The sequence below is a fragment of the Callorhinus ursinus genome, unplaced genomic scaffold (assembly GCF_003265705.2).
Source record: "Callorhinus ursinus isolate GAN/ISIS: 27379988/994484 unplaced genomic scaffold, GSC_fseal_2.0 scaffold12, whole genome shotgun sequence".
NCBI lineage: Eukaryota > Metazoa > Chordata > Mammalia > Carnivora > Otariidae > Callorhinus > Callorhinus ursinus.
The window spans coordinates 38,600,153-38,624,882 of NW_027397074.1; the positions used below are offsets into that span (position 1 = coordinate 38,600,153).

General features: G+C 40.7%; 1 protein-coding gene and 1 pseudogene across 3 annotated transcripts in view; both read right to left on the bottom strand.

Moving 5' to 3' along the window:
- Nucleotides 1-24,730, bottom strand: part of RAPGEF5 (Rap guanine nucleotide exchange factor 5) — a 243,083-nt gene that overhangs the window by 99,334 nt on the left and 119,019 nt on the right. For all 3 annotated transcript variants that reach the window (XM_073898944.1, XM_025873001.2, XM_073898945.1), the window contains exons 8-9: nucleotides 17,142-17,215; nucleotides 5,342-5,467 (exon numbers count right to left, since the gene is read on the bottom strand). In XM_073898944.1, coding sequence (XP_073755045.1) covers nucleotides 5,342-5,467; nucleotides 17,142-17,215 — 200 coding nt within the window. The remainder of the gene's footprint in view (nucleotides 1-5,341; nucleotides 5,468-17,141; nucleotides 17,216-24,730) is intronic.
- LOC112824971 (E3 ubiquitin-protein ligase RBX1 pseudogene) lies at nucleotides 21,937-22,474 on the bottom strand (annotated as a pseudogene).

The window sequence follows — 24,730 nt, forward strand, 5'->3', positions numbered from 1 at the left end:
TGGCAGCGGGCTATGCCAAGATTCGGTTTCAGCAAAATCCCCATCCCACCCATTTTTCAGAAGTGAATGAGAAAAGGGGAAGGAAGTAGGGTGGGTCCTCAGACTTAACAAAGGAACTGAAGAAAGGGGGTGGGGGGAGGGCAGGCTATGGGCCCAGTCCCTAGGGAAAGGGCTGCTTAGCACATACATTCCACAGATCCACGCTTCTGCAGTTTGGAAACGAGGAACTTAGTTTAGCAGCCACTACTGGCATTTCTACTCTACAAGTTAATACACTACAAAGCTACATGGTAGGAAAAAATAGTTCTGGTTTTCTGGTCAAGAGTATGGTTGTATTCCAGGAAAGAAAAAAAAAAAAGGACCTACCTCTAGATAAATACCTTAATACAGTTATCTCACAGATACGAAAATATGAATAGTTTACATGCTTTTCAAATCTAAGTTAGGACTCAAACTAAGCAAGCACCTTAGCATTCTCTTTTCTTTAATCCCTCCCGTATCTGCCCCCACCATCCCTTCAATACATAATTGTCCTGCCTCTTTCCACTTTCTAGGGATTATCATGGTTCTTGTTGTCCTGGTTTCCTGGCCTCAGATCAGCCCTCCCTCCAGTAATGACTGTGGAGAGAAGATGCATCCCAGAAGCCATCGGGACTTGAATCTACTCTTAGCCCAGCTCTGCCTAGGCACTCATCAGCCTCAGCTTTCTAATGTGTCAAACTGAATGACATCATTTACCTCACAAGAGCCCCCGGCTCCTTCCTCCTTTTCTAGGAAAACTAACAAAACCAAGTCATCAATGATTTCTCGTTACATCTAGAATGAAGTAAAACTTTTCAGCCCTCAAAATCCTCCATGGTCTGGTCCCAATATCATCAGCTTGCCCCTTGGCCCCACTTGTGGTACACTGGTGACACAGAATGGCTTCTGATGTTCAAAAACACCTTGTACTTTGACAGCTCTGTGCTTTTTCTAATGCTGTTCTCCCTGCTAGCAATGCTTTTCTTCAATCTGAATCGTTTAATTCAACCCAAACCTACTTTAAGGTCCACATCAAACTTTACCTCCACCGTAAGAGAGACTCCTGTTTCCCCAGGTGGAAATTCTTCTTCTAACTTCTCTGCATCTCTCTGGGGCTGACCAATACTGTCTCCATCTATCTCAGTTATCTGAGTCAATGTCTTCTTTCCACAACGTGACTATACTTCTTCAGAGTAGCCGACACATAGCTATTCTGAATCCCCTATGACACTGGCTTTACTAAAGGTATACTCAATGAATAAATAACCCAGAATACTCTAAAATAACAGCATTCAGACTATATGGGTCAAGAGAGCATTCCTGAAATCACACTTAATTCTGAAGAAGGCACATACATCATTGCAGCAAATGCCAAAGCTTTGGCTAAATAATCCAGTTCATTTGGGGGCTACCAGAGATTCTGTCTGCCCAAGGTATTTTCAAAAGGTCTGGTCTGAGAAGATGGTTTATGTAGTTCCCATGCTAGCCAGAACCCCCACCTCACAATTTGCCAATGAGATAAACACTCTGCGCTTTAGCATGTATCTCAGACACCTGAAACATACTGCAGGAACACAAAAGCAAGGTAAATGTCTTGTAGCTTTCTGGACCAATAGAGTGGTTGGTCACCACTCTATTGCTAAACATAACATTCTTATGCCTACCATTTAATAGAAAATAACACACATTCCCACCTCCTTGTTACCAGTCATCAAATCCTGCCGATTTTGCCATCTATGATCTACATCTACAGCCTTCTCATTTCCCATTTATCACCTTGGTTCAGGCTTTCATCTTGCACCTGACTCACTACAATAGTCTTCCAAGGGTTCTCTCTAACACTTTCCTCTTTTCCACTCATTTCTTCCTCTAAGCCAATGCCGAAGAAATCTTACAAAGACTCCATGTGATTGTGCCACTTCCCTTCTTTGAGGGCTTCCTTTGCCAGAAAGGCAAGTCTAAACTCCTTACAGTGGCTTACCAGGTCTTACGCAGCTGACCAGAAGCCTCCATCACAACCCACTCTCCTTTAGTCCCCATGAATCACCCAGGGCTCAAGTCATGTGCATTCTTGCTCGTCCCTCTGTCTTCCAGGCTCTGCCCTGTCCCACCCTGTGGGGGCCATTAGTCAGCCTTCCAGGTCAAGCTGAAAGTCCCCCTTTGGTAACACATGCCCCAACCCCTATTAATACAATTAGATTAAGACCAGGAAATGTGATGCCTACAAAAGAAGTAATTACTTTAAAGGGTTAATGACCAAATTTTAATCCCACTATCATAATGTTTAGAAGAAATAATCAATTTCTGTCCCCTTCTTAAAGTTCTCACATAATGATTTTCGACACTTAGTAATGAGTGCTGGCTAATTTTGCCGACAGCTTGTTAATGTAAAATAACACAACCAAGTGCTTCCTGAGAAACTTGTGGTAATTATACCTTCAAATATTTTTCTTTCAGAAATACCTGGGCAAAAGCTCAGAGTGAAGTGTATCTCTAATTGGCTGCATTTATAATCATGGTCTTGACCAGTTTGAGAAAATATGAGAAATGCCTACTCAGAAAGCTTGAAGCTCCTTCTATTTGTAACAAGATGTACCAGCAACAAAAGGTTTATTCTTTTTCTATTCAGTAGTACTTTAAAGTGGATTTCTCATTTTGGCACATACATATTTAAAGGGATGTGGTATTCTAGAACTGGAGAAGCAATGCAGTTTAGTTTAAAAAAAAAAAAAACCAAAAACAAACTCCATGGGTAACTTAGACTCTAACTCAAATTTTACCATTGTCTACTTAAATACCTTTGGCCCAGGAATGGCAGAGGAGGTAGATGAAGCATTTTAAAATCATCAAAGAAAGGAAATCTGTATGTAACTCTGGGGTTTGGTCATTACTGGTACTGTTATTACAAGAAGAAACTGCAGGCCTGCGTTTACATTAGGTAAACTGCGGTTTCCTCTGTACATCCTGCGCATTATAACTGAGGTTTCATGAGCCAGAGCAGACGACTAGCACTGAAAAGAGAGCGAGGGCCGGAAAGAGGCAAATGCCGTACCCACCTCATGAACACGGTGAACGCCGTGGGTGAGCAAAGCTGGAGCTACGTCAAATGCTCAAGACCTAAATGAGTCAGATATATCTATCTACCAGATGGTTTTTGTTCCTAATACTTTATTGCAGCAAGTGTAAACGTCTTGTATCAAATAAACCACAGAGTGGAACACGTATCAATATCAGTCTCAAGAGCTGATTAGTTCAACTGCTGTCATCCTGCAGGAGGGACATGGCAGAATGGCTGGGATTATATTCATCACTAAGGAAGAAAGAGCCTGAATATTCACCTCTCCTTACTCAGGAGGAGAAGTCGATGTAGCAAATGTCACAATTCCAATGCTGATTTATACACCATCTTTCCTCCCAGGAGCAGAAACACTGTCAGAGCTCCTAATGCATTCATATCATGACATTCATGCAGAAGTAACAAACCTTAGTGTTCTATTTTACAGTCTTCAAATGAAGGATTAAACCTTCGTTTTAGATAACCGTAGGGATAGTAGATAGCAATAGTAGACAATCATAAGCAAAGCTGTTAATCTTCTACCACTAAATTTCTGCCTCATGTTAGAAGTGTTTACAATTACCAGCACCAAGTTTCGATTTCTAATATATATTTGGGGGGGTACGATAGTCTCATTAGCTTTAACTATAATATTCTGGATTGAACTAAATACAAGGCAAAGGCAATACTGATATCTTTTAAAATAAGCCTAAAGTTGTTTGTGGCCGGAGGCTGATGATTTCTAGCCTTGGTGAACTGGTACTCTACTATTAGTTTGGCTTTGAAAGATCTTGCCTTACCCTCAGGCTGTCACTGGTCCACTGAATTGAATATGCAATTCATTGTAAAATATATCATTCATTTTAAGGACCACTAGGAAAGAAAAATGCTCACAGTTAAACTATGATGCGTTTTCCTATCATCAATCATTAAGACTTACTCTGATTTCTGAGATGCTAAAACGTGGGGGAAATATGCATTTTGAAATCAACAAAATATGGCATATGAAAACTGTTGCTCTTCTAATTAAAATGAACCAAAAGGAACACTGTTTTGAGAAACTTAAGTCACACATTAGGATACTCAAATATTCTAAGGACATGGCAGAGATTAAGAGTCAGTGTTTGATATAGTCAACCGTCAGGGTACTTTTAACAATTTAAACAAGTCTTCAATAGTACCTAGTGAAGTGAAGGCTCCTAAGATGTCCACTCCCACTTAAAGCCGATGGTCACCCCTGAAACAGCTCAGTTACAAGGCTTTCAAACTGCTTGATTATTCTCCCCCTTGAGACACCAATTATTATCATCTGATGTTGCACTGTTAAGAGACATGTTATGTTCAACTAAACAGCCTGCTCCCTTGAACATCTTACCTCCCCTCCTGCTCAATAAAACCCTGGTGTTTATATTGGGTCTTAGGGCAGAAAAAGCATGAAGCAATTTTTCCCCTTTGGAAGGGGTTGGATATAAAATTCCAAGGAAAAATTAAAGTCAGAGGAAGACATGTTTATAAGCACTGAAGAATTTTCCCCTTCGTGAGCAACCCTGGATAGTTGAGCACTGAGAGCGCAGTTTTACAAACAACCACAAAAAGTCAGACAACAAAGAAAGTGGTGCCATTGTACCCCCAGCATGAGGGCAACATTCTCAGCTCTAAGGCTTGATCTGAATTACTGCTTTCAGGAGAATCGAGCAGACCGTCCCTTTCCTCCAGTTTAACTCCATGCAAACAATAGAACTTTTGTTGGAACACAAACATTCATAAGATACTGGGAAAACTCCCTTCTGACTCTCCCACTTGGTAAAAGCATCTATAATCTGTTACTCTACACTTACCTTTTTCTACTGACTCAGGGTACATTTGTTTGGTAACTAGAGCCATGCCATACTCAACATAAAAGTACATCAGAATGTTCTTCCAAAATTCGTATTCCACAACCTATCTGATGTGGTCAAATTCCCAAAGTCAAACTTGAAAGCCATCAAATCAAAATCATAGACAAGCATTCATAGATTTGCTTACATGTATTCTTCTATTTCTACAAGATTTACTTTTGAGGAGAGCTCTCTTATAAATCCAGTGTTGTAATTATAAATCCAGGCTTGGAGTTATGAGTAGCTGTTATTTTTACCAAGGAGGATGATTTTTGGGGGAAAAAACAAAACTAAAGAATTTAAAATATCTTTTCCTTCAAACATACAACCAGGCGGAAACATTTTCCACCCCCTTTAAACCTGTGTCCCCAAGAGAAAAAGGGCTTACGTGTTCAGATTTCTCCTGTTCTTTTTTGTCTGTCTGTAGAAACTGACAGTTTTCTCTCGCCAGCTTCTGGACCAGTTCAATTCGTCCGATGTCATCTCTCTCCTGAAGTTTGCACATCACTCCTGCCTTAAAAGTTGGGGAAAAAGCGAAGATATACTTAAATCCGCAGTCCCAGGACATGACACCACTGCAAAATTCGCCTTATGATAAGCTCATCTTCTCTGTTGCCTGGACTAATGCCTGGTCTTGGTCAAATATGTTGCCTTTCCAAAACTGAAACTGAATGATTTTAACCTAGGAAGGCCACACCACAAGTCTTAAAGTTGAGATCATGTATCGGTCCACTTTAAGAGAGAGAAGGGCAGAGCAAACTAAATCATTTGTGACTGAAGTGTGCTTCTGATATGCCAGTATTTGTTCCTGACAGCCTGTTTCCTGTTACATAAGCAAAGCCTCACAAGAGGTTAAAAACTCATGGGAAAGTTAGCCAGGAACCACTCTGACAAAAAGGGTGAAATGATACAGAGTACTAAAAATAACAGTATACAAGCTCCTAATTCTTTCGCTCCACCAGATTATTCCACGTACAAATACACAGTTTAACAAGATCACCGGATTTTTTTTTTTTAACAACTGGAAAATTACTATGGGACATTGTTAGCAAAATACCTCCAATGTTGCATAAATACGGTGAAAAAAAAGTTTATTAAAAATAAACTGCAAAAAGAAAGCTTCAAATGTCATCAGGGATTGGAAATGATCCCTAAAGCATCACATTTTTTATTATGCCAAAGTACCTAAGTAACAATAATACAAAGGAGGAGAATCTGGGACTCTGATTAGAAAAAAAAGATGTTCATTATAACACAAATTGTGAACTGTTTCTGCTCAAATTCTTTTAAAAAAAATTGTTCATACTGACATATGAGGACATGATCTAATGAAATCTGAAGTTACTCTTGGCAGGAGCAGTCAAAAGATGAGAATCTACAATACAAACTACAGGATTTGAAAGGACTTAGCAACAGGACCAAATATGGAGAAGGGGGGACAGAAAGTGATGCTCAGCTTCATGGTCTTAATTGTGCCAAAGATACCCATTTTGTTGAGCGGGCATCAAAGAAATGGGATCATCCATGTAAAACAATGACTATTATCTTTATTCCCATGAGCAAAGATAGTTTCTTATCTAGCAGTGTCTCCAACAACTGGGAAGGAAACAGAAAATTCTTCAAGTGGCCCAAATCACAGATTCCCAGGAGACAGCAAGTGGAATTCCTCCCCCAAAGTCAGCTATTTATTTTTAAAACACCCCTCACAAGAGGGCCTCCAGGTCGTCTCCAAGGCTTCTTGCACAGGGATCTCAGGTTATCTTAAGACAACCTGTGTCCTGTTGGAGAGCCACAGTTGCTGGAAAGTCCCTTACCACACTAGACAAAACTCTGAAATCATTCAACTTAAATCCAGGAGTACTAGTTTTGTCTTTTATTTTTATTTTTTTGTTTTTTTAAAAAGATTTTATTTATTTATTTGACAGAGCGAGAGGCAGCAAGAGAGGGAACACAAGCAGGGTGAGAGAGAGAGGGAGAAGCAGGCTTCCCGCGGAGCAGGGAGCCCAAAGCGGGGCTCGATCCCAGGACACTGGGACCATGACCTGAGCCGAAGGTAGACACTTAACCAACTGAGCCACCCAGGCACCCCTTTTATTTTTAAAAAATATTTATTTATTTATTTTAGAAAGAGGGGGAGAGAGCTAGTGAGTGGGGAGGGGGGCAGAGGGAGAGGGAGAGAGAATCCACAAGCAGACTCCCCACTGAGCGTGGAGCCTGACACCAAGACCCTGAGATCACAAACTGAGCTATAATCAAGAGCCAGACACTTAACTGACTGAGCCACCCAGGTGCCCCTAGTTTTACCTTTTAAAGCAACTGAAACTATGTCTATTTCTTTTCAATATGATAATTTTTCAAACATTTAAACACCAATATTTATTATATTCTCCTTTTAATATTGCCCATATATACCCTCCCAGCTCCCTATTTTATTCATTCACTCATTCATTCACTCACTTACTCAATAGATTTCATTTGAGCAAAAAACACAAGCTAGGAGCTATAGGTTCTAGGGATATAGTACTGAACAACAACAACAACAAAAACAACCCCACCTGTTATGAAGCTTACATTCACTAGGGGATGTGGATTATATAACATATATAGATATAATATATCATCTAGTAGTATATGATAGGAAGGAAAATAAGGCAGGCAAGGGGGAAGAGAAATGACTGGAGTGTTACCAAGACAAGACATGTCAGGGAAGGATTCTTTAGTCAAATGAGATTTGAGTGGAGATCTAAAAGAAGTGAGGAAGAGTATGTCAGGCAGAGGAACAGAAGTGCAAGAGTGCTGAGGCCTGGGTGTGATCGGCATGTTCAAGGAAGAGTAAAGAAAACTGCGTGGCTGACCCCGAGTTGGTATGGGGGAGACTGGTAGGACCACCAAAGAGGTGGTGTGGGGCCAGATCACACCGTGTCCTTACAGGCTGGGTAAGGAGTTTGGATTCTTTTTCTGAACAAGATGGAAATCTTTTAGAAGGTTTTGAATGTAGGACTGGCATCATCTGACTTACATTTTAACAACATCATTCTGTCCTCTGGGTTGAGAAAACATTGTTGGGTGGGAAGAAGCAGCTGAAACCAGAAGACCCATAAGGAGACTGGTCTTCAGAGAAGCAAAGTCTTGGAATTTGTGGTAGTGGTGGAGATGGTGAGAAATGGTTAGAATTTGAAAACTTTCAAAAAAAAAAAAAGAATTTGAATACTTTCTAAAGGTATAGCAACAGATTTTGTTGCCTCCAAGGTATTTAGCTTGAGCAACTGGAAAGGTAGGGTTGTCGTTTACTGAGATTGGGAAGACTGGGGAGGAATGTCTGGGAAGGAATATGCCCATCAGGTATCTAAGTGGTGTTCCCGGGTTGGCCATTTGGAGGCTCAGATGCATCAATGTAGATGGTACTTAAAACCAGAGGAGTAAGAGAGGTTACCAGTGATGTAAGCAAAGAAGAGAAGAAATCCAGGAATTGAGTCCCCTGTTTGGATATTGGAAAGACAACAAATAGTCAGAAAAGGAGACAGAGTGGCTCCAGGAGGAGAAGCTGGTGAGTAGTGAAGAAGGTGTTTCAAGGAGGAGAGAGAGAAAAACTGTATCAAATGTTGCTGAAATATCAAGTAAGATGGGTTCGAAATGACAGATTTGACAGAATTTGATGGAAGTAATCTGTGACTTTGATGATAGTTTTTTTTGACCAAAAAAGTGGTAGGGAAAAAAGCTGTATTAGCTTGGGGTTTAACAAAGAATGAGCAACAACTCTTCTGAGTTTTGTTACAAGCAACAGGACACTAGCTAAAGAGTGATGTTGAAAGGAGTTTTGCTTGCTTGCTTGTTTATGGTGAGGGATGTTCCAGTCTACTTATCTTATTAGAAATCACCCAGCACAGAGGGAAACCTCATGATGCAGGATGGAGAGGGGGCATTTTTAGGAGTAATGCCTTCAGGTGCAAAGAGAGTATGAAGATCTATCAGAAAGAGGACTGTGAATTTTTCACTCACTGTAGCAGGAGGGCAGGTGAAGTACAGGGATAAATATGCAGGTAGGCTGGCACATTTGGTGGTAGGAAAATGTGGAAATTCTTTTTTTTTTTTTTTAAGATTTTATTTAGTCATTTGACAGAGAGAGACACAGCGAGAGACCTGGGATCATGACCTGAGCCGAAGGCAGATGCTTAACGACTGAGCCACCCAGGCGCCTCCGTTTTTTGTTTTGTTTTGTTTTGTTTTTTACTTCTTAAAGATTTGAGAGAGGGAGAGAGAAAGAGAGAGCACTCGCACATGTGAGAGGTTGGGGAGGAGTAGAGGGAGAGAATCTCAAGGAGGCTCCCAGAAGAGCAGGGAGCTGGACACACAGCTTGATCCCAGGACCCTGACATCATGACCTGAGCTGAAATCAAGAGTTGGATGCTTAACCAACTGAGCCACCCAGGCACTCCTGGAAATTCTTTTCTGGATGCTTCTATTTCCCAAAAAAAGAAGTCAAGTTATTAGCTGAGAGTAGGGAATATGAGAAGATGCTATGGAGGTATAAGAAAAGAAGGCTACATGTAGTGGTCATTTCAGTGGCAAGGTTGGCCAATTTTTTTGTAAAGGGCCAGAGCGTCAATATTCCAGGCTTCGTGGGCAATGTGGGCTCTCATGCAACTACCCAATTCTGCAGTTTTAGTGCAAAAGCAGCCCACACGATAGGTAGGTGAAAGAGCACAACTGTGTTCCAATAACACTTTACTTACAAAAATAGGGAGTCAACTGTGGTTTGCCCCCTCCTGACTTGGGAGGAAACGGGACAAGGGAAGTAGATGAGATTGTCAAGCATTACTAAGGGCCCACTTGATTTTATTTTTAGATCCTTTTAACATACTAACCATCCTCCTTGGAGCATATTTCTGTTTGTCGCGATTTTAATGGAGCCCATAACCTGATATAATGCTAAATACATGGGCTGATCTTGAAGAGGCATTTTCATCAATACTAGAGAGGGCACAAGAGGATCAGTGGTGTTAAATATCCTCCTTTAAACTAAAAAGACAAGGAGACTTTGAGGGGTGGATTTCCTATATTACAAATGACTAACATCCTTTAAAAGCTTTGACACTTAGAGGAATAAATTTGTGTTATCTAAAAAATTCATTGATGTCAGCCAGCTAGAATTTCTTCTCTTTCCATGTCATCCTGACAGCGTTTAACACACTGTCCTGCTAGCCAAGAAAGGAGGCTCATGACCCTGCAACCTTAGGACCTGCGCTGTGGTTGTTTATTCCGCAGTGTGATGGATTAGTCCTCATCTCTTGGCTCCCCAGTGCGGAGCCCTGTATAATAGAGGGTGTGTGTGGGATTGGGGCCGGAAGGGGAGATACACAGGAGGAAAGTGTCTTGGAACTAAATAGGCACTAGACTGAGCCTGTTACTTCTCACCAGCACGGGTTCCAGAGTTAACTGGGTTAAGCTCCCATGTGCTCTGATTTGGAGATGGTCTTTCCTTTGTATGTATATGGGAGACAGACCCATATACATTCTTTTATTTTTTTAAAAAGATTTTATTTATTTATTTTAGAGAGACAAAGAGAGAGAGTATGTGTGAGTGGGGGGTGGGGCAGAGGGAGAGGAAGAAAAAATCTCAAGCAGACTCCATGCTCAGTGCAGAGCCCAAAGTAAGGCTCAATCTCACAACTCGAGATCACGACCTGAGCCAAAACCAAGAATCGGATGCCCAACCAACTGAGCTACCCAGGTACCCCATCATATATATTCTTTTAAAACAACTGATAGGGGGCGCCTGGGTGGCTCAGCCATTAAGTCTGCCTTCGGCTCAGGTCATGATCCCAGGGTCCTGGGATCGCGCCCTGCATCGGGCTCCCTGCTCAGTGGGAAGCCTGCTTCTCCATCTCACATTCCCCCTGCTTGTATTCCCTCTCTCGTTGTCTCTCTCTCAGTCAAATAAATAAAATCTTAAAAATAAAATAAAACAACTGATAATATCATTAGGATTAAGAGGGTGGGACTGAGTAGTGAAAACTTAAGACACCTTAACTATTTTTTTGGTTGCTGTGGGAACATGAGTGTTTAAACAACTCTAAACATTCTATTTTATCATATGTTTAGGATACTAAATATAGACTCTTCTTTAATGAGGAAATACATTTTTATTAGAACCAGATACTTGGGTGCACAAATTATGTACTTTAAACACAAAATGCTATTACTTTTAAAAATGGGTTTCAGAGCAACTTAATTATTTCGTATTTATAATTAAAGCATCTTATAATTAAAAAAGGAATATTGCTGTCTTGATTTTCTGGTTTCTGCATAATTTCTAGATGCATTTTTGTAAGATAATCAATTCTACAGCACTCCTTACATAACAACTATCAAAAAAAGGCCTTCAAGGAGGGTTATGAATGCTTCTTCATTCCCTGGAGAACTTGAAACCCAGAAAGATACCCACACACCCGAGATAGTTTCTAAGACATTCCTCTGTGAAAGTACCACGCTCAGCCAGATGTTCTCTGGGGGTCCCTTTCACAGCTCTGTAATTTAGTGATTTAATTTGAAACACCCATGAATTTATTAATATATTTTGGGAGCTTTGTTATGGCAGGAAAAGCAAGATAAGTAACAGCCCTTGATCTAGACTTTCACATTCTTGAACTACTTAATTTGCCTATACGAAATTAATTATAAACAGTTTACCTAACATTGCTAAGCCAGAAAAAAAAATAAAACATTAATCTGGAACTGTCAGAAGAGTTATTTAAGAGCCTTATTTCAAGGTCTGCTTCGAAAAAAACAAAAACAAAAACAAAAAACCTCTGTAATGTATAATTAAAGCTATTCATATGGTTTTCAGTGTCTGAGGACAGAAATGTTATGAATGTAAATTAAAGTCTGTTTCCTTTATAAACGGAGTCAAAAAAATGTTGGGCCCATTCTTTTAGTGGTAAAATGGTGCTTGGACAGGAGTCCCTTAGGAAAGGCTACAAGGATGATATATGAATAACCTTCATGACAAAAGGTGAAAGAGCACATTTTATGTATGAAAACACTATATGCATTATCTTCACTTTAAAAATCATTTTCTCTCAAACACTTAGATAAAACATCATGCAAAAGAGAAGGAAAACCAGGATGAAAGAGCCCACTTTTCAAGTAAGCACTTTTGCAGTAACAGAATGCTACTTAATACAAATGCATGGTGATAAATTCTTATTCATTACTACATAACAGAGTCATTTCTTTCACAATTCAATCTCACACAGAAATTCATAAAGTAAATTTTTTTCCTACTTTAAACAGAAAACTCAAATGATGAAAGACTGATGGGATGGGAAGATATTACATGACTCAACTGTATGCACGTATTTTCTGAACAACAAATATTAAGAATCCCTTCTAGGAAAATTCAGAAGATAATTCACACTAAATAATAATAATAAAAAATTATGTGTAATGTTAATAACAAATACATAAAATATAATGTTAAAATATACAATATATTAATAATATAACATAAAATGTAATATATAATAGAATATATCATATGGTAATTATATAAGCATAATATTATAATACATCAAATATAATAAATTATAAATTGATTGATAATAATAATAAATAACCATTTTATTTTGTAGGGCAGCAAGTATTCATTTTCTCAAATTTCTTCAGAGAGGGAAAGAAAACTATGAAAAATTTCCTCCTGGTTGGGCTAGAAAAATATACCCTTTCCTTGAGGAAAAGGGTCACACGGCGCCCACAGTGAAAAGTGCATGTGATGGGGGGTGTGAGGCAGATTTACTCATGCCCAAGGCATCACTAGGACAAGCCTCAGATACCGTGCTGGGGCATCACAGAGAGTCATCCAGTGACTCCTGGCCCCTCCGTGTACAGGTAAGGCACCAACCTCAGGAAGGTTCACTTCTCTGATCCTCCTCCTTTCTGGAATTACATGTGTTAAAGCACCATTTGGGTTGGACAGACCCATCCTGTACAAACATTGTATGAAACTACATCCTGCCAGAGCAGAGTGGGGGGAGGGAAGCAGGCAGAAGCCATAGCTACATGGAATTTATAACTGCTGTCCCTCAAGTATTTTCTTAATCGATTTTACGTACATAATTCTCTCTCCTGAGAAAACTAAAAAAATACATTGCCATACATTTACATCGCTGATGGTTCACTTATTTCCTATACTTGATTCCTTGAAGTTTCATACTAGAGTAAGGAGGATACCAATATTTTGTCTTGTTTGGACCTGAAATTACATCTCAGGTCTGTAAACATTACTGACCACACTGCTAAGCAGAACAGCAAAGTTGACAAATAATAATAAAAAAAAAGCAAATCCTAGTAAATTCCGACATAAAGCATTTTAAATAATCTGTTTTCTATGATCACTATTACAGCCTTAAATAACAGCTTTCTTCTGTATGTTAAAAAAAAGAAATCACTTTTTGGCTACTGAAAATCATGAAATATTTGGCAATTACTTTATACAAGTAACAGTTACCATCACTTAATATTAAAATGATTGAGGGGCACCTGGGTGGCTCAGTCGTTAAGTGTCTGCCTTCGGCTCAGGTCATGATCCCAGGGTCCTGGGATCGAGCCCCACATCGGGCTCCCTGCTCAGCAGGAAGCCTGCTTCTCCCTCTCCCACTCCCCCTGCTTGTGTTCCTTCTCTGGCTGTGTCTCTCTCTGTCAAATAAATAAATAAAATCTTAAAAATAAATAAATAAATAAATAAAACGATTGCTACAAATGGAGTACAGGAGACATGAAAATAATTACTGAATCCAGGGGTCAATGGACACCTGAAGCAAAGGAAGAATTTCTAAAGTTCAGTACATTATAAATTACTCATTGAAGATCACATTAAGAGCCCTAAACTAGAACCTAGCAAAAATTCAACACTTTTTTTTTATTTAAAATATTCATTTATTTGAGAGAGAGTGGGTGCACAAGCAAAAGGTGGAGGGGCAGAGGCAGAAAGAATCTCAAGCAGACTCTCCACTGAGCATGGAGCCGGACATGGGCCTCAGTTCAAGGACCCTGAGATCATGACCTGAGCCAAAACCAAGAACTGGACGCTTGACCAACTAAGCCACCCAGGCACCCCCAAAATTTTAGACTTTTTTTAATTTAAAATATTTATTTATTTATTTGAGAGAGAGCTGGGGGAGAGGCAGAGGGAGAGGGAGAAAGAGTCCCAAGCCCACTCCACGTTGAGTGCAGAGTCCAACTCAGGGCTCAATCCTACAATCCTGGGATCATGACCTGAGCCAAAATCAAGAGTTGGACGCTCAACCAACTGAGCCACCCAGGCACCCTCCCAAATTCTACACATTTTGACAAAAAATTCTTTAGTCCCTTAGTCCCATATAAAGAGTGATAAATGAGTCTAGAACGTTTATGTATGTGAAGATACCATAATGGTAGGCAGAGAGTAATACTGCAACCGAGCCATGTTAGACACCTTAAACATTCAAACCAAAAAGTAATGTCATAGATGATTATGATCACGGTAATAACTCATAGAGTCGAACTTCTTTGACTACTTACTATGTGCTGGGCACCGTTCTGTTTCACATGTATTTATCTAATCCTCAAAACAACCCCACAATGATCCCCAATTCACAGATGTTAGAAAGGCAGTTTAGGACAGGCGTTAAAAGCCAGGGTGTCAGAGCCGGACTGCCTTGGTTTGATTCCTGGCCCCGGCACTTACCAGCTCATCTGTAAAGTGGCGGTAAATACAGGGTTTGTTGTGGAGTTAAGAAAACTAGGAGCTTAGGCGAGTGTCTACTGCATCCAAAGGGCTGCCCAAGTGAACTCTCAACACTATCACAGAAAAGGGCTCTGAGGCCAGGAGAGAATAAGTCACCCAGGTTAAGTGGCAGAGCCAGGAGGAGAGCCAAGGCCATCTGGTCCTGGAGGCTGTACTCTGGACCTCATGCACGCTGCCTAACAATTACTGAAACTCTTACATGCAGGCATTTTCTGCATTGCTTCATTTCAACCTCCAGACAACTTTATAAGATCTCTACTTTACAGAGATGAAAACCCTGCATGCCAGTCACTTGCAGGGACTTTGCAGGCAGGGGCACTATGGTGACGAAGACACTGATGCTAGCCTGCAGGAACTCACAGGTTTAGACAAGCTAAAGAGCTTGTGTAAAGACACAGGCTATAGAGAAGAAGGGCTAGGAGGCAAACTCAAGTCTACAGGCTCTCTCCACACCACCCACACGTCACTGCATTAAAACAGGGAGTTTCTTAGGCAGAAAAGATATTTTTAGGGAGAAAAGGAAGAAAGGAGCTAACATATGAGGTGAGAATTAGGTTTTTCGGGCAGGTGGGAAACATATATAGGAGACCCAGTTACTCCATCTTAACCCTTTACATACCCAAAGTTTTCAACAGCCCCAGGGCATTTTCCCCATATGGATGGGGAAGGAATGAGAAACTAATTTCTACTTGCTTACAATATGCTCGGAGTGAAGACTGCAATAATGTGAAATACCACAGAGCATGGCAAGTTCCTACTCTGCTCTCTAGGTAAGCATCTGCAGGTCAGATGCTGCTAAAAGCATGTCCATGCTGTGAGTTAGATACTGGGTGTTGACATCCATTATATGTACATACACCAAACATCCAATTAATACGTTTTGGTGTCAATGTGTACACCATGTGCACACACAAGCATTTATTTCTAATTCTGATGGTAACATTCTCCAAGTTTTCTCTGAGCTCCCCCACATGACTTGAACTGTTGAGGATGCTATGCAGAGCATTTGGGAAGATGACCTGCAGAATCGAAAATTGACAAAACTGGTGCTTATACCATGGCAGCAGTTCAGGCTTCCTTCGAAGTGTCAGATGAGGTGACAGCTACCTGCCTTCCTCCACGGCCTAGGCCTGTCACCCACAATTATGCCTCCAGTGAACTTCACTCTTGCCTTTCAAACCTACACCGAATCTGTTCCTGATCCAATTATCAATTCACTGGTTTTGTTTGGTTTCATGATTTTGACCCTTGGTACCTCCTGTAGATACACACTCGTGGCACAGCTGAAAAAAACCACAAAATCTTGAAAAGCCAGGTCTGTGTATCCTCTTGAGACACAGAAATACAATTCCATTAAAACAAACCTTTGCCCACAGAGTAAGTTCAACACAAATGAAGAATAACAATTTAGGTTTAGAAATATCCATCTCACTAATCATTTAACAAGTTAAGAAACCTTTGAGAAAGTCTGGAATACACTAAGTGGGGGAATCCCTGCCCACGTTCACTTGAAAGCCTGAAATGCAGTTTCAATCTGAACGTGGTGATTGCAGCATTTTTAATATTAGTCCCAACAATTCCTTCTATCAACTTATTGAAATAGTGCAGCCTGTGCCATCTTTTTTTTTAAAAATTTTTTATTGTTATGTTAATTACCATATATTACATCATTTGTTTTGGTGTAGTGTTCCATGATTCATTGTTTGTTCATAACACCCAGTGCTCCATGCAGAATGTGCCCTCTTTAATACCCATCACCACAGCCTGTGCCGTCTTGACTGAAAAAGCTAATGTCATTATTCTGAGCAGAACCAACAGATTTAGGACTTCTTGGAAAGGCAGTGCAACGGGTCAGCCAAGCCAAGAATCTTTAAATGCTCGGATTTACACCGAGTTAGCATTCGATAGTGCTAGGGTGTCTGAAGTGGTAAGGCCACAATACTATTTGGAGGTCAGATGCTGCTAAAAGCATGTCCATGCTGTGAGTTAGATACTGGGCGTTGGCAGAGAATCGGGCAGGTGAGGCATCCCACTCATCTGTGTGGCCCAGCCCCGGCTGTCCAGCTGCCAGGCAGCTCATTCTTCTCTGCCGTCTCCAGGGGCTGGTCTGCTCTCACGTGGTCTCTCCTGGTTCTTCACTTACTTTCATTGTTTTCTCTGGGAAGTGGAGGATGTCTGCCCATCTGTCCCTCCCTCATGAATCAAATTAGAAATATAATTAACAATTTAGGGTCCTTCTTGTGAAATGCCTCTCTATTAGAAATAAGTACTTTATTCCCAGTAATACCACTCTTTACAGAACACAGAAGCTCACACCTGTATCATCTGCAGACACCTGCCTTATGGCACCACTCTCAGTGCAGAAGACAGATGTAATAAGAGATGGTCACAGAACTGATCATACCTGAGAATCTGGAACACCTCCAGCTTCTGTCACAATGTCGTGTTTGTCACTGTTTTCTTCATCTTGTTCAATTGCTTTAAACAAAGAAAAGAAAAAATGTTTAAAAAAAAGGTAGCATCATAAGAAAACAGTTTTAGATCATTTCCTTTCAGATGGTAATTTGGCAGGAAAAAACAATGTGAGGTGGATTCACAAAATGTAAATATCAGCATTATTTTTTATTATTCGGTTGAAAGTTTAAGTAACCGCACTGGGCATTTTTCATGTACATTATCTTGTTTATTAAATCAATGGCAGTGGAAAAGTTTGCTCTAATTTCTTCTCTTAACCTATACCCATCCTGACATCAGCTTGTCAGTATTGTGCTTCATCCAAGAGGGAATTGGGGTGTAGTCGAAAGCTTCTATCAAGTTTATCTGAGAACTTTTTTTTTAAACAATGTGAGGTTTTTTTTGGCTGGTAGTTTATGGTCACATAATAAAGAAAGCATAATACTGTCTATTTAGACCTCTCCAGTGTATTGTTACCACAGAATTCCAAACTGTGGAATCTTGAATCGACCTCCTCTCCCATGTTTTCCCCAGCATCTCCCTATTCAAGTCCTGGTCACCTTTCCTGGGCTGGTGCAATCATTCCCTAAGACAAAGCTCGTAATTCCTCTCCCTCATACAATACAGCTGGGGCACAACCGCTTAAATAATCAGTCTCAAAAAATAAAACAAGTGCCATGCTTTGGTCAATGTATCGCTTATCTTATCAAGTATGAATTCCCTGTTCATCATTGAAGGTCTTCCTTGAATTCTCTAGCTTCCTCCTAATCTCCAGCTTCACAATGACATTCAATACAACCCTGATCCAGGCAGAGGGATTTCATTATTTTACTCTTTGTACAGTTTGCTCTTTCACTTTCAAAATATTTACCAAGTGCCGACTATGTGCCTGGCATGGGAGCTACTCCTGGAACAAGGCGGGTAAGCCCTGACTTCATGAAGTACACATTCTAGCTGGGAAGACAGCCAGTGATCAGCAACTCCTACTACTACATCTAACAATAACAATCATAATAATTATAAATATAATATTTAAAAAACAAGATGGTCATGACAAATGGGGATATGACAGAAAACAAACTGGGGGAGGCCACTTTAGGGAGGGGGGCAGCAATGGTGATTCCCTGAAGAACTGTTATTGGTGTGGGACCTCAAAGTTGAGATGGAGCCATCCATGTCAGGTGAGGGTGACAGGAGCTAGAGAGAGCACAGACCACTCTGTGAATTCAGATTTTAGCCAAAAAACAGGGGAAAGCACTAAGGAATATTAAATTGGGAATCACATGACTGATGCATATTTTCAAGAGTTCTTTTTGGCAAAGAGACTCAAGAGAAGCAAGCGAGGAAACTGGGAGACCAGTTTGGTAACTGTTGCTGACAACCTGACTAGAGATGAGGATGACTCAGACCATGGAGGTGGCGATGAGCTGAAGACACATGGAGGATCTTAGCTGAATTTTTACACAAAATGGACACCACCTGTCAATGAACTGAATATGGCTGGGGCGTTGGGGGAGATGAGGATAAGAAACAATCAAGGATGACTCCTAAAGTAGAGTAAGTTATTCCTTGCATCTGCCATGCCATTTTTTTCTTTTGCCCTCTCCAACAAAAGCAGGGCAAAAACATCACCAGTCTTGTTGACAGTGAGGTCACACACTGTACTTATGGGTTCAGTTCGCATTGTTTTGTGGACTTTCAAATACTGTGCTCTCTGCTCTGTATTTTTTTAAAGTATCATTTCACATACCTTTTGCTTATGTACGCCTTTTATGCCTACTTTGTGGTGCTTACCACGGAGCACACCTAAAGTACTGTGCACGCAGTATGAGCTCTGTCAAAACTAACGGGATGAACGGTTCCTCCCCATTTGCCCCAAACGGCACAACGTGACCACCCGTACTTACCGAAACGACTGCTTTCATAACTCTTTATGAAAAAAGAGGGGAGGGAAATTCTTCTATTAAACACCACGAATAACTAGGATAATTCCTATCACCGAGCATCTGCAGGCAAGGCAGGAACAGTGGAAGTGGATAGAAGATTTTCTTCTATTTTCAGCAAAAAGTTCCATTCATGCCTGTTCAAAGGGGGTCCCCTGTTGCTACTCTTGCCCGATTATGAGAAAACTTAAGAAGAAAACTCCCATGTTTTCTCTGAAAAACTAGAGGCAAGAATGCCAAAAGAAAAATACAGAATAACACTGTAAATTCCACTTAAAAATGCATTGGCTAGGGGCTCCTGGGTGGTTTAGTCAGTTAAGCGTCCAACTCTTGATCTCAGCTCAGGTCTTGATCTCAGCTCAGGTCTTACTCTCAGGGTTGTGAGTTCAAGTCCTGCACTGCACTCTATGCTAGGTATGGAACCTACTTTAAAAAGAAATGCATTGGCTATAGAAGTAAGGAACTCTATTTAACTAATTGAAATAAGACTTTCCTCAACCTGTAATGCGGAATCATTCTCCTGGAGGGCAACTAATGTGGGACAAGAGCACCCATATGAAGTGTGAACCATACCTTGGCACTTCATTTATGCTTTAATTTGAATTTTTGCTCTTTAATGTTTCAGTTTAGATGAAAATGAAGAAAATTAAATTTTGGAATATTTTGCCAACTAAATTCATGTTTTTATTTTTTATTTTTAATTTTTTAAGAGAAGACATTGCACAGCATTTATTTGAGTTAATCCATTTCATTCAATAATCTGCCATACTGTTGTTGTCACGTTAAGATTATTGCATTACTATTTCTTTTTTGAGAGGACCATGCTTTTAAAAAATCTGGGTTGGATTTCCATGATGTCTAACTCTATAAAAATCTTTTTCCTTACCAAAAGGCAATCCCTTCATCACAAGAGAAACAGGAAAAACTGAGATTTAGTTGTAGAAAGTGATCTCTCCCAGAAAGAATTCATAGTCCATAATCTTTCAGGGTTGTACTTTTACCTGGGGCTTCTTTGGGGGGAGGAAGCTGTCTCTCATAGATATTTCCTTAAAACAGAGAACATGCCCTACTGCATCACAGAAGGGAAATAAGGTCTAGTCCCTAGAGAACAGACAGGTGGTCCTCCAGGAAAGGAAGCCTAATGGCTCCCAGGTGACATTCTGCCAAGGTCAGGGGACAGAGTCAGTGACACTCTGGCTCTGACCAGTCAGCAGTAAAAAGGTCTAACCAGGTGAGTGGGCGAGGTAGTAACTAGCTTCCAGTTAGAATCTCTAGCTCAGGAACATCTGTGTTTGAATAAGATGGAGCTGGAGGGGAGTCATTACAGAGTCTGGAGAAAGTGACTAAAAATTGGCAAGTGTGAAAAAGATATAGGTTTCCTACCAGGGGACCCACAGAAAGGGGGCACCACCAGGGCAGTCCTGTGCTTTTCTTTGAGAAGATACTACACTGAGTGGGTTCTGCAGTTTTCAGATAACTGGAATGATACTGACCAAGTGGAAAGTTAAATCACAGTTTCCATCCATGGTTCAGAAAACACTGACAGAACACCTGTGTGCCAGGCAAAGGACAGCTGTTGAGAAAAAATCTGGCTAAGATGTGATCCTGACCGGAAGGAGCCATCTAGCAGTGGCCATCAGACCCCTGCACACCACAGAATGCTGTGTCCTCAGAGCCGCATGGAGGAAAGGATGGCTTCTGGCTGACATGATCAGGGAAGGCCATTCCAGATCCTCTCCTCTTGGTACTCAGTGTGTCCTCTGTGTCTCTAGGTTACTGCTCAGCCTGGCCCATTCCAGGCACTTGCTTATTTTCCTTATCTTCCTTGGTGTGTGAGAAATGGAAGTTTGAGAGGATAAGATCCTGCCTCACTGGTGCCTAGTGTATGTGGAATTGATGTGTCGTGGAAATGTCACTCTGTCTTGGTTCAGAAAGGTGGAAAAAATTTGGGGAAAGGAGAGCTAAGATGGGTGATAAGGGTATGGTGTTTTAGTCAGAAGGTGGGAGCAAAGTTATACCAACAAGCAGTTTTAGGACACAGTTTAATCCACATGATAGAAAGAGCACCAACACTGCCAAGGGCCTCAAGAAGGTAGTTGGAAGCCCTCGGCCAAACAGGTGAGTCTGCAGAATTGGGAAGCTTAAATCCTTCCCTATTATCTAGTCAAGCTCAACCAGAGCATATGAAAGAATAATGAATAACTAGAGGGTCCTCAGTTTCTGAAAGTAGAAAGATCAAGTAAACTCCCCCAGCATCCACCATCACCCCCCCCAAAACAGTGAAGTTGAATGTCAAAAGTGTAGAGAAAGTTTTTGAATATCTTCTTTAAGTGTGTGTTTTTTTTTTTAGAGGCAACTTGAATTCTTTTTAATTCCATTTTAAGTGACACCGATTTTCAACTGGAGTTCATAAATTCTTCTTTTGCCAGACAAAATTACATATTAGATTTTTTCAGGTTTATTTTTCTAAACTAAGAAGAGAAAGCAACATGTCATACATGGTCAAGGTTAACATTCGTACAGTGGTTTTACAGTTTACAAAGCTTTCTGTGCACATACAATGTCATTTAGTTCTTAGGAGCCATTCTTTGGGGAAAGGGCGGAGCGGAGAGTCGACTTGCCCAAGACTGCCATCGATGATCAGGCTGTGGACCAGGATTCCTTATGACCAAGCGATGTGCTCACAGGACAACTCTGCTCTAATGAAGAAACATCTCACTTTTGAAAGGAAGCCTTCCAACCTAGGAAGAGGGGACCCTTTATTTATGTTCACTTTTTCACATACACAAGAGACAGCATCTGTTCTAGAATCCAACTGGATTTTATTTGACACAGAATACAATATGGCTGCAGGAATAGCAAACTGAGAAGACAAAGCAGAAACGACACAGTTCTATCTAATTTATAATTAAGTAACAGGAGGGCAAGTCATTAAATGAATAACAGAACAGTTGGGCTCGACGGAAGAATTCTTTTTCTAGTGCCCATACTTTTGGAATTTCCACTCTCTGTTGTCCAACGGACACACCTGCCATGTTTTGAGCCAGCGAGAGATACAGTGGAAGTGAAAAGCATGGTTACAGACTCCCCATACAACAGTGCACTCTTCAGAAGTAGCAGACGCCTGGTTAGCTTGACATTCTATGCAAAGATCCATAATGTGGTTCCTGCAGATGGCACAGTTATCAACCACAATATCCCAGGCCCAGAGGGCTACTGCATTCCACTTTTTCACTTCAAAGCGCTTCTTGCCCGCGCCGCTGTTGGTGCCGCTCAGGGTATCCACATCCATCGCTGCCGCCATTTTGGAAACAAAAGGTCCCTTTAAGTGTGTTTTTGATGTTTTGGTCTACAAGCAATCAAGATGGAGAGAGATGCCATCCCAAAGGGGAAAGTTTGTAGGAACCAGAGTAGTTGAGCCTGACCATCCATGATGCCTTTAGACTTACACAAAACCATGTCTACAAGGACTCTCCCAAATGAATCAGCCAGGCAAGCCAGTGGCCACTGTGTAGGAGGGTGTGATATGGTCCACCAAGTCCTGAGTGAAGAGGCCCAAGGGCCCCAGGCTCTGATAAGGGATACTCTGAGGCCAGAAGACAACCCAGCTCAGTTAAGTCATAGTAACTGTGGAGGGGCGAGGACTCAAAGGCAGGACCTCTTGAGCAGAAACCATCCTATGTTTTTGTTTTTAAAACAACATTCTGGTGATGGGTATTAAAAAGGGCACATATTGAATGGGGCACTGGGTGTTATACGCAAACAATGAATCATGGAACACTACATCAAAAACCAATGATGTACTGTATGGTGATTAACATAACAATAAAACAAAATTAAAAAAATAACATTCTGGTGCTCTATGCATTAATTATTTCACATTATACTACAACAGAGGACATGCAGGACAATGAATAACAATTTCAGAATTGAGAGTGAACACTATTTTTTAAGATTTAGGCGTAATTCTTAGTACATATAAATAGAAACAAAGGAGGTAGGGATTAGCATAAAAGTATACTTAGGAGAAAGATTCAGTCCTCTATTCCTGGCTTATCCCCAAACAACAATACTACATTTCTTGTCACATCTTTGAAGACCTCAAAATTAGTTGCCCAGCACTATAGTTCAATTCACAGAGCCAGAACTACAAACACAAGCAAGTTCACGAGGGATATGGCAAAGGCAACGCGGCAATCCATCTCAGTCTGCACAATGAAGACTCAAAATTCTGGGAGACTCTTATCTGCAGCTCCCTGATGACAAGGACAAGAGTGTGGTCTCCTTCAATACATAAGTAACATTATTTTCTTGGAAATACTGAAAAAGTATGATTCCAAGAATATATTTTAGCTGGGAGTTCACATGTACTACTTGGGAACAAAAATATACTTATGCTGAGGATTTATGATCACCCTGGGATGCCTCATGTATGAAATACACAGTCAGTCACCTAAAAAGGAGTGTTCTAGTGACCGCTGAATATGAAGATGGATGTCAAGAAATACATAAAAAGACAATCTCTTTCTTCATGCCTCCTAGTGGTATGCCTCACGTGATAGAAGGAGGAGGAAGCAGTTATTTAGATTTTTGAGCTGAATTTTCTTTTATCTGATCAGAGTAAGAGTAGGCTGGGGAAAATTTCTTACGCAAATATTGATTCTGGGACAGTTCCCTCCAGTGGAACACGTACACAGGAATGACAGCTTCTGGGACCAAGGGAGGCTCTGAGCCACCCTCTCTGCCAACACAAACCATCTCCTTATCTCTCAACACAGAGTCTAAAAGCAAGAAAAGGCCTTTGAAAATAACTTACCACCACAAATGTCACAAGCACAAGATCTAAAGCGTGTATTTTGAGTGGTGAATATGAGAGTCCGCATGAGAACTAAGTGTATCTGTGGATTACTTAGCACTAATATCACAGAAGAGTACTTAGTTTAAATGTATCTATTTGTAAGTTAGCCAAGAGCCATTCAAGATGAGCTACTGGAGACAGCCTCCAAGATTTTAGGGCTTGGGGCACCTGGGTGGCTCAGATGGTTAAACGTCTGCCTTTGGCTCGGGTCCTGATCCCAGGGTCCTGGAATCGAGCCCCGCATCGGGCTCCCTGCTCGGCGGGAAGCCTGCTTCTCCCCCTCTCAGTGCCCCTGCTTGTGTTCCCTCTCTCGCTGTGTCTCTCTCTGTCAAATAAATAAATGAAATCTTAAAAAAAAAAAAAAGATTTTAGGGCTTGCCTTAATATCACTTCTGTGTTATCTTCAGAACAGGTCTTCTCTCCTCATGACTTACTAGGAAGATTGCTAAGAAAACTTTCTTGATAACTCTATTAATATTATTAAACACAGAGAAGACTGATGTCCTTTCAAAACAATGCTTATTTAATCTCTGATCAATTTTGCCAAGGTAAGAAAGAGCCGTACTCACAGAATATTAAACAGAATGATCATAATGCACTAGGTGACTATACTTGAAAGTGTTCTTTGCAAACCAACCAAACTAATTTTTTTCTTATTGACAAGCCAACCCCAAATTTCACTTGAAATTTAGCATTTCAACTCTCCATCTGAGAAACCAGCAAATACAGTCAAGAAAA